Raw genomic sequence first — 10490 nt, forward strand, 5'->3', positions numbered from 1 at the left:
CAGATATGTTAATGTGAGCTGTATGATTTTCCTACATAGTGTTTTGCATGACATTAGAATAAATTTGAAATGGTTTTGCTTAGTTTACAGCAATGCTATCTGCTATACAGTGTAAAATATCAATTGGACACAGAACATTAACTACAATGCTTCAAAATCTGACTACCCTGCACAGTTGTCTGATCCAGACCAGCTAATGAAGGGCTTCGTGATGTCAGAAATGAATACCATAAACTGGTATAAGATAGATTTGTCAAACCTATTCAAACATTTACAGGCAGCATAACATAGCATGTGCTAGCTTTGTTTACCAAGAACAGGAACAGTGGAGATTCAGAGGCGGAGCATGTGCTGCTTCAGTACATTCAGTACGATATAATATTGTGTCAAAAGAATCCTGTGGATTCCTAGCCGAACTAGCAATGCTGAGATATTATGTAAAACAAGACAAACAGATGAATGAGCTGAGCACTTTGTTTATTTTATTTTTTTCACTGCCAGGATCATCACATCACCACCTTTTCCAGTAGTCGTAACTGTGTTATTAGCATAAGTCAATGTCACAATCACCCATCAAACCATGCCATGTGCATTGTGGCATACAGTGAAGGGTGTATGCATGATGATTTCACATTCATTCTCACTGGCAACGTGTGTTCACATTAATCCCCGAGTTGTTTGCTAAAGCAGATGAGTGTTCTCATTTAGATGAGATGCCACCTAGCTTGAAAATTATACTGTGCAATTGTTCATGGGAGAGATGGAAAGAAAATGAAAGGAGAAACATAACATGACTCTGCGATTCTCTGCAAAGTTTCACTAAGGATGCCAGATTTCTATTCCATACCTTTATTACATGGACTTGATGATGGGGATGTGGAGGAGCTGTCTGTGGTGCTGAGCCATGTCGTTTAAGTGGTACAAAAGAGAACATGACTTTAGAAGGCAAACGCCTTCAACATTCACAGAAAAACGTGTGCTGTCAACACCATGCAGTGCCAGAGGATGTGTGGGTGGTTCTGGCATTAATGTGAGAGTGTGTGTGTGTGTCTGTGCCAACAGCTGGTTGACACTTAGCCATGACTGAATAACAGAATGAATGGATGTTGGCGAATTCCTGGTTCCATCGTATCCCAATTACCTAGAAAGAGTGAAGAAATATCCAAAACTGCTAGATAAGACAAACCCAATAGATTACAGCCTACGGCTCATAAAACAGTCATGACTCAAACACATTTACAAACTGTTAGGGCAGAGGGATGATTGTCCACTCATCCGTTCTTCAAGCTCATCCTCTTCATCCTTGTTTCAACAAATCAATTACTTCAGTCCCCATGAGAAGCACTCACCATTGCATCGAAAATGTCTCTCTCACTTGTTCTCTCTCTTTCAAATCGCAATGAAAGAAAATGTTGACAAATTCAGTTTGGCCAATTAGCCATATTTTTTTTCTGATTTCTTATTCACTAGACAAATTGTCCGAGTGGGACGGGATGTCACTTCTAGGATCAGATTTTGTTTGTGCACTCTACGCACTAGAAAGCTGCTCCTTCCATTAACAAGGCACTAAGTAACAAGCAGACCATTAACTTGGCAACACTACACCATGCGCCTACTGGTGAAGTGCACTCTTTACGCCATGGGGGGAATGCTCATAGAAGTGAATGCTAAGAAGGCCATTTAATGGCATCATAATGTTTCTTCATATCAGTGCTTCTGTAGTGCTCTTAGGTGTATTTTTAGATTATCGTTATCGCAATAAAGAAAGGATGGACCATCAATGCAGAGCATCAAGAACTGATGACATGTGAATGTGACTATGAATGTGATTCCATTACATTTTGCTCTATAAGTGTGATGGAGTATTCAAGATCATATTCCAAAAGATAATTACTTACTGTAAGTCAATAAAACATTTGTCAAATCTCAGGAACAGTACTTCTGCAGAGAAAAAACACCTTCTGTTTAATGTATGAACCGGTAGTTCAGTTTTGATGCTCTGACAGGACAGATCCATCAAAATCTTGAAATGTTTTAATGTTACGAAATATTGATTTTTTACAAACATATATGAATTGGGTGATGCATAAAACATGCAAAATGGGAACAAAACTAAAAATTGTGGCTAAGGCTACATGACAGCATTTTATGGTCACTCACAAAGAATGTTTATGACAAACATTGTTTTTCAAGAATAAACTAAATAATTAAATGTAGGCTTCAAAAGGAATGGTTATGTTGACTTGGTGTCTGTCATACCATTTAGTTTCTCTAATTACTTATATAAACCTCATACAAATATTTAGTTCACATTATTGTGTGACTTCTCAAAATACAACTTAACTTTCAAAATAACTTTAAAATGATGTATTATCTGTGACCATTGTAAATTCTAGATAGTGTGTTTGAAAATCTGTTTAGTATTATTATCGTCGTTGATGATGATATTATTATTATGTTCTGCTCTTCTAGTTGCACTGCAGCTGTAGCGGGATTCCTTAAAAAAAAATTACTCATACTTTTATTTATTTTGATCCTGGAACTTTCGAACCAAAAGATTCAAAATTTATGAAACTGTCACAACTTCACATCCCTGTTCAGCCCTGTGTATATAAAACTCAGTACCACTCAGACAGCAACACGTATCTTTTAACCATACGTATGTCCTTGGTTCAGTTTCATGTATTAGAACACTACATTTTGGGTGAATTTAAGATAAGAACGGACCAAAATGTACTTTTATCAGCAACTACTCATTTTAAACATGCATGCTTGGTCACGGTAGGTGGAACACTCATGCAACATCAGTATATGGAAGGCAAAAGCCATAATTGTGAGCAGTTACAACTTGTTAAAACATTAAAAACCCTGTAGCCTCAGTGGACTTGTGAAGAGGAAGAAGATTCACTTTTTTTTGGGTACTTCACAGGAGGCCGGTTAACAGACAGACAATATTTAATTGGCTGGATCGAACCACTTCTAATAGGCTATTGCATAGGCACACATGAGTTGTAGTATAGAGGTGAAGCAGACATATGAAAGACCTACGTCTCCTATGATCGCATGGTGACAAACTGAGCCCTGTTGTAGCCTACTTACGAAGTCCTTTAAAAAGAGGTCTAGGACCTGCTGACTGGATGTTTATTTTTGAGTTAGCGCCCTGAACTAAAGCTTCATGGAAACTACACAGCTGCACCTTCTACAAAAGCTGCAGATGCTAAAACATCTGAGATATCCATGGAAAAGTTTGGAGTGTTTCGTAATGAATTGTTCATTGTAGATGCTGCTACTTTTTTCTTACACTAAAACACATCTCTTGAACAGAGGAAGGCTGGAAGTACCTCTCTCAGAACTAAACAATTTTCCTGTTCTGCCTCAGATTTTGAGGGATTCTGAGAATTTCCAGCACTCTCTAATCTATTTTTCTTGGTCCCTCTCCAAACCAGTTGCAAGTCGTGCTCCTGTTTTAATTTGTCTACCTTATGTGGATGTCTCGTTCACTGTGGCAGCTCTCCTCTCCATGGATGATCAGCACGGGGAAGCGCAGAGCGTCCTGATAGGCCGGAGGCTGCTCCCGCTCACCGTCTCTGTCCCCAGCACTTCCTCCCTCCACGTCTGGGAGATGCGCGCACTCCTCTTCTCCTGCCCCTCGATCCTCTTCCTCCAAACCGTCCCCCTCCAGCACGCCTCTCCTCTCCTCGTCCGGCACGCATAAGCCGAGCCCCAGGAACCCGCCCACTCCTCCGCCGTCCTCCCATCGTCCCCCCAGCCCAGCTCCCAGGCTACGCGAGTGGAAAAGGCAGGGGTGTCTATGGCGTGACGCGTGCAGGCGGCCGAGTGAAAATCCACTCCGGCTAAGGCCCAGCCTAACTCCGCCCAGCGCTAACCTACTGCCACCCATTCCGAAGGGCAGGGAGTGGCTGCTGGTGGAGGGCCGACATCGAGGGCAGCTCTGCAGCAGGTAACTGGAGTGTCGCCGTTGCCGGGCCAACCTGGCACGACCTGCGTCCAAGTCCATGAGCAGCGCCTCAGAGTAACTGGGCACCATCTGCTGGTTGCAGCGTATGTGCCACTCCAGTTCAGTGATGTCAACCGTGTTAACGCGCGAGATGACGCGCAGGGTCGGCCCGCCCCGGCTGCGTCCGCCGTATTCCAGGCCCGGGTGCTGGTAGTTCCCAGGTTCGCCGCTGTCATTGTCGTTGGCATCCTCGTTCTCCCCAAACAGCTTCTCCACGTGGTAGTGAACGTAGGCTGTGCGGTACTCGGCCACTACTCGCAGGGGCCATGAAAACAGCAGCACCGAGGCCAGCCAGAACACGCCTCGGCGCGAGAACCACGCAGGCCTGTTGGGGTCCGGAAATGCCAGCATGTGCTCACGAAAGTCCACGTTCTTCAGGTGCATGCCCTCTCGAGCCTCCATGTAATCGTCCTGCCCCTCGTTGTCTGCAAAGAACCGGGCGCGCTGGGTGAGGTAGGCGCTTTCGGCACGAGCGCTGGCAAAACTGAAGCACTTGGTGAAACGCATGCGCACCGCAGGGTGCTCCAGAAGACCCTGGAGCTCCTTGGAAACGTCCTTCACGCCATGTCGGCTGTAATCAAACTCGCAACTGGAGGCGTGGGTGTTTACACGCTCGTGGTACACCTATGCAGAAGATTTGGGAAAAGATGTGGGACAAATAAACCGTTCAGTTAAAAACAGGACGCAGAGACCCACATTAAGGCACCACAAGCAAAAACAAAAAGTATGTAACCCCTCTGTTTTTTTAATTAGTACGGGGTGGGCCATTTATACGGATGCACCTTAATAAAATGGGAATGGTTGGTGACATTAAACGTCCTGTTTGTGGCACATTAGTATATGTGAGGGGGCAAACTTTTCAAGATGGCCATAGTGGCCATCTTGGATCCAACTTTTGTTTTTTCAATAGGAAGAGGGTCCTGTGACATCAAATTTATTGGTAATTTAATAAGAAAACCAATGCGGGTGATTGGTTTTAACGTAACTTCATTCTTTCATGAGTTATTTACAAGTTTCTGACCACTTATAAAATGTGTTCAATGTCACCAACCAATCCCATTTTATTAAGGTGTATCCATATAAATGGCCTACACTGTATAATTCATAATTATAAGTGTATTCGTGTTAAATCTATTATAAAATGTAAAATGAACATTGGTTTCTTTTCTGGTCCTACCTGTGTGGTTGTGTAGGCATCACCATTACGGTAGCGCGTGACCTGTCGAGTGCGCCTCACGTAATGGTAGCTGATTGCCTTCCACCAGATGCAGGGTGTGGCCTGCTGGAGCCTTTGCACACGCTCGTATACCTGTCCAATCTCCACCTTGGCCAGGTTGGCTGTCTTGGAGTAGCAGTGCCAGCACTCCACCAGGTACAGGATATACAGCATGGCCAGGAAGGCCAGTGGGATGTATATGTAACCATTGGAGCAGGGGCTCTGCGGGTAAAGGTAGGTGCGGCCCTGTTCCGTGCTGCCCATAACGTGCACGACGTGCAGAGAGCACCAGGCCAGCGTGCCGAAGCAGCCCAGCATCAGAAGAGTCAGCAGCAAGCACTTCCAGTGGGACTCGCGGCACAGAGACCCTCCCAGAGACTGCTTCGTGGGCCGCTGCTGTGGTGGGAGCAGAGGAGGCAGGATTTAGAGAAACAAAATGAGCAGTCCTTAAAAAAAATGGATACGAGATTATGGAGGCTTTAAAATGCCGATGTGGAGTCATATTATATGTCTTATTATATGCAGGGCAGACGGCCGCTGATCAGTGAAGGTGAGGCCCGGCGTTTTCTTGTTTTATTTTAGTCAAGTGGACAGCAGAGATGGAGACAGGCCAGGCAGATACCCAAGAGGAAAACGGGTGGCGGGAACAAGGTGAAGACAATAACAGCAAGAGCACTTTCTCAGCACTCTCGCTCCCAAACAAAACAGCAAACATCCTACAATTAATGTACATGCTGATAAATGATCCACGAGACGTTGTGCTTACGTGACCGTAGAGTCATTGACTGGGGGGTCTGGAAGTTAGCTTGTCACACAGAAAAGCCAATGTCCTTGCATTAAAAACAACCAAACACACAAACAGAAACAAGCAAGCATCTCGCTGGAAATTGGATACACTAAGCTATGGTTGGGAATTCAGGGATTTGATATTGATATATTCTGAGCGAAGAGGCTCGACGTAGCACCTAAAAAAAGGTTTGTGGCCCTGCTGAAATAGATAGCCCGAGTGAGACTCCAGGGTGCGGAGTGAACGGAATGGAGATGAAATCGGGTTTGCAGGGTTTAGGGAGAAATAGAAGCAGAAACAGAGGGGAGTGTTGAAAGATTTCTAAATGGGTCAGTACGTAGTAATTTAGAGATACATACGCGTGGGTCAGTATGGAATCAGGAGAAGGGTGGTGCCATGGGGGTCTACGAGATGTGGGTGTAGAAGAGGAAATGGGTTGTGATTATTAAGAGCAGGGCGTGAGAGGCCACTCTGAGCTTTGTTGTCATTCGCCATTACAGATGAAATACGAAAAGACAAAAGAATGGTAAGGGAGAACCAGAAAAGAAAACTAAAAGACAGAAAAATATGTCTTATGTGAATGAAAATGAATGATGTCCTCCAGAATTCCAGTATGACACCCCCATTACTTTAATGGACCCTTCCCCTCATGTCTCCTAGGGACTGAACACATTTCCTGGCTCCTGGTAACCCACACTGCACTGGGCTCTAAATGCTCCGGATTTGTGGGCCAGCGTTGAAGGCTTTTAAGCTTCATCAAGAGAAGCTGAGTGCATGTGGCTCTGGCTCGGCGCTGCCCCTGTTCATCCTGGTGGCGGTTTGAGGTACCGCAGCCATATGGCTTCTCCGCATGCCCCTGCCAAACACGGTGTGTACGTGTGTTACGGACACTGACAGAGGAACGGAAATCATCCAAAGAAGCACAACACCCCCCCCCCAGTCAATGACTCAAATCACTGCTGCCAGATCTGTCTTATTAGGCCTCAGTGTCTGTCTGTCTCTCTCACACACTCATTAGGCAGAGGTGTGCCCTTGCTGTGAAGGTTTGCAGCACTAAATAATGGGCTGCAGTCCAACTCGAGGCAAAAGGAGAGTGGTGCGCTCCTCCTGACAGGAGGGGCGGGAGGGTAAATGCACCAGCTCCACAAGGGCAGGGGCGCAGGGCTGAGAGCAACTCTCCACAGCCAGACATTCATGTCAGCCAGGCCCACCATGGGCTCAGGTGCCCGTGCAGCGCTTGTTGTAGGCATGACCGGGGAAGCCACTGCAAGGTCACAGACCATGTGACCTCTCTACACTCCATGCCAGAGTTGTTCAGCACTTTACACCATTATCACCAAAGGACTAAATTCGGCCATATCTCGTAACTGAATGGTTCTTCATCAGAGTTCCAATACATATTGGCAATATTCTTCTATGTTGCTGTATGCTACCGTAACATGCCAGGAACACCCCGTCAACATTTTGGGCCTGAAGTCTGACCACCACAGTCTGGTTCATGACAGATTGCCGTATTTGTTCTTGCCCCTTTACCTGCTTCCAACACTTCCGTTTCAGAAACCTCCAGTCTCAGATCACTGCAGCACAATCATCTACACTCTTCACCTCAGCGTGCATGCTGCACAGTGCCTGGCAGTTGCTGACCAGAGTGCATGCTGCCAAAGACAAGGCATACAAACACACGTAGCATTCCTTTTTATCTATTAAAATTCCATATACAGCAAGGTAACGAGGCACAAGAGTTCAGAAGGGTTTGAGGCACAGAACAGAGCCAAATTCTTGCACGAAGTTTCTAATTCCTTTAACAAGACAATAAGTCTGCAGGAGGATGAAGAGAGTGACAGAAAGTGATGGGTGATCGGACTGAAATGAAGTGTGAATGAGGAGACTGGAGCTGAAGCGAGCGGCAGATGGGCTTTCCTCACTACTCTGTTGTCTCGGCGCCAACTCTAGCATCTGATCGCAGTACGATGGCCACTTAGAGAAAGACGCAGCGAAATGTAATTCAACAGCGTTCCTTCCTGCAATGCAATCGGCCTCTCCACTGTCTATAAGCACAACATTATCACTGATCAATTATTAAACATTTAAAAAAAAAAATACCATCTTTAGACTTACACATGAAAGGCAAGAGCTGGAAGCAGAGAGAGAAAAGATGAGAGAGGCTTAAAAAAAAAAAAAGGCACATGAAACATTTATGCAAAATGACAGATACAGTGACACATCTAAACCTCCCACGATAATGATGGACATTGTGTGTGTGTGTATTTCAGATGTGGAGCGTGGTATAAATATAAACCCATTTGACTATTTCAGAGCTCCTCTATTGAAATACATTTTTTATGGGCTACAAGCCGTTCATGAGTGATGACAGTTGGCTAAAAGTTTTTTTGTGTGCGCGCGTGTGTGTGTGTATAAGCTGTGTCGGTGCTGAAGTCCTGTGGTTAGTCACTAATCCTTTGTTTCTCTGTGAGCTTTCTGGAATCAAGACAGTTGCTGTGTGCCTACATCTCACAACACCCACGTTACGCGACAAAGGCGCCAACGACACTAATTGGGGGTCAGAAGCAATTAATAGCACCCCATACATGAATGCAAACATAATTCCGGCCCTACAACCCAATAAGGCCCGATAAACGTGTGAGCTCGACTCGCTCTGTCTCTCCGCCGATCGACCAGTCTGTAACGCGAGATGGGCTGCTCTCCGAGCCACTAGGAGAACAATTCTTCTGGTGAAGAATAACGCCACGTCACGGGGACGCAGGAAGCCTGTGTCGAAAACCAGAAAGCCCTCACACATATATACGCGGGCTGGGCCGTGTTGTGATGCTTCTCCACAAGGTCTCCGGTATCCAGGCAACATCAAAGCAGGAGGGGGGGGAGTGCCATTATTCTCGTTCACCTTCGTTCTCCCTCTCCCCACCAGAACGACCGAAAAACGCCGTCTTGAATAAACTTGTGCGTTTACGACAAAGCAGAGGTGGCGTACGTGCGTGCGGGGACCAGGGGGACCCCACTTAACCACCCACCGTTAGCATCGTTAATGTCACTGTTGTCCTAGGTGCCGACGTGACGCGGGTTAGGAAACGTGAAGAGAGAGAGAGAGAGGTGAGTGAGAGAGAGAGATGAGTGAGAGAGAGAGCGAGAGAGAGAGAGAGAGAGAGCGAGAGAGAGGTTAGACGGGCACGGGGCTGCGTGCCTGGCATGCGCCGCGACGTCGCGACGCACGTCCGACGCGCCACGTCGGTCCTGCCAATTTTTTTTTTTTTTTTTAATTAAACCGATGAATAAATGAGCTCTGGGGCGGAGTGACGTCACGAGAAATCGAGTTGAACTTGGCCGCTCGGAGAATAGCGCGCGCGAGGCCCAAAGTTTCCCCCACAAATAAACGCACATGTGAGGAGCACCCTGCAAACACCACAAAAACACGAAGTTAGTTAAGGCGACGCGCACATTTCTGGAGGCTGGTTAGGTCGGAGGCCCGTATGGTAATTGGAAGATTATAAACCGCTAAAACATTTTTCCCGACGACCTTCCGATTCAGACGCATTACTGTGACGCCTTTTGCTCGTCAGACCTGGAACGCGTTTAATTAAAATGGAAGAAATGATAGGAACGTGTTCACGTTCCCTCACCTCCTCTCTTCCGCCCCCGTTCAGCGTGGGCGCCTCGCCGGTCACCGTCACCCCCTGCATCCTCCTCGGGCTTCTGCGGGCTCCGGACTCGGTCAGACGCAGGCGGCTGCCACGCAGAACCCCGCGGGTTCCTCACGCCATTTGCCGACCACCCGGTTCCGACTTCCAGACGGCATCCTTCACCAGGCGCGCGCTCCCCTCACGTGACACGAGCTCGTCCGGACACGCACATTCCCGCAGACCCCGACGGGCCACGTCGCCACTCAGGTGTACGCCGCGTTACAGGTAGCTGAGTGGTCGGCGGGCGAAGGGGACGCCGAGTGTCGCGCGTCAGCGAATCGGTTCGTTCTACTGAACGAGTCGACTCGCAACGAACACCTGAGACGATTCCTGCTTTTCTCAGTGCACAGTGCGGTGCAGTGTACACATTCACATTGTTCCTTTTTTTTTTTAATAAGGGGGTTTTATGATATTCTGGTATGCGACCATTTTAATTTAGATTTCATGAGATTGTCTAATTTGTTTGGGTGACCATTCATGATTCCACATTTTAACAGAATAAGATAATAGATTGTAAGTGAATAGATAATTGAATGTTGAAAGAACAACCACTAATCGGTCTCTGATATTAATTAACTGGTTTGATTGGGTTGGGTAACGAGCCGAAAAGAGTCGATTCTCTTGATGAGTCGAGGTAAATGACCAATTCACTGAGAGGAAGCTCCGTTTGAGCCTGGAGCGGAGAAGCATCTCTGATCCGGAACTCCACCAACCGAATCGAGTAAAAATATTTTTCGTATTTTACCTATATTCAATTCACTTCCCATCGAGACT

At 46.4% G+C, this 10490-nt stretch overlaps 1 protein-coding gene across 2 annotated transcripts; it reads right to left on the reverse strand.

The window, feature by feature from the left end:
* Positions 1-460: 460 nt before the first annotated feature.
* Positions 461-10010, reverse strand: tmem151a (transmembrane protein 151A). 2 transcript variants are annotated; one of them, XM_028983668.1, is made up of 3 exons: positions 9657-10010; positions 5196-5630; positions 461-4642 (listed from the first exon to the last, which is right to left on the reverse strand). In XM_028983668.1, the coding sequence occupies exons 1-3, from the start codon at positions 9714-9716 to the stop codon at positions 3476-3478; spliced, it is 1662 nt and encodes a 553-aa protein (XP_028839501.1). In that variant the 5' UTR covers positions 9717-10010; the 3' UTR covers positions 461-3475. The 2 variants fall into 2 exon arrangements, with proteins under 2 accessions (XP_028839501.1, XP_028839502.1); XM_028983669.1 differs by lacking the exon at positions 9657-10010 and adding an exon at positions 9051-9192.
* Between the last annotated feature and the right edge of the window lie 480 nt (positions 10011-10490).

This window comes from Denticeps clupeoides, chromosome 6 (genome assembly GCF_900700375.1).
Source record: "Denticeps clupeoides chromosome 6, fDenClu1.1, whole genome shotgun sequence".
Taxonomy (NCBI): domain Eukaryota; kingdom Metazoa; phylum Chordata; class Actinopteri; order Clupeiformes; family Denticipitidae; genus Denticeps; species Denticeps clupeoides.

What these genes read in the sequence shown, in the direction of transcription:
- tmem151a (XM_028983668.1), bottom strand. Translation starts at nt 9,716, where the DNA reads ATGCAGGGGGTGACGGTGACCGGCGAGGCGCCCACGCTGAACGGGGGC. An exon ending in ACGGGGGCGGAAGAGAGGAG is followed by an intron (nt 5,631 to 9,656) that starts GTGAGGGAACGT and finishes CTCCCACCACAG; the next exon opens with CAGCGGCCCACGAAGCAGTC. An exon ending in ATGCCTACACAACCACACAG is followed by an intron (nt 4,643 to 5,195) that starts GTAGGACCAGAA and finishes TCTTCTGCATAG; the next exon opens with GTGTACCACGAGCGTGTAAA.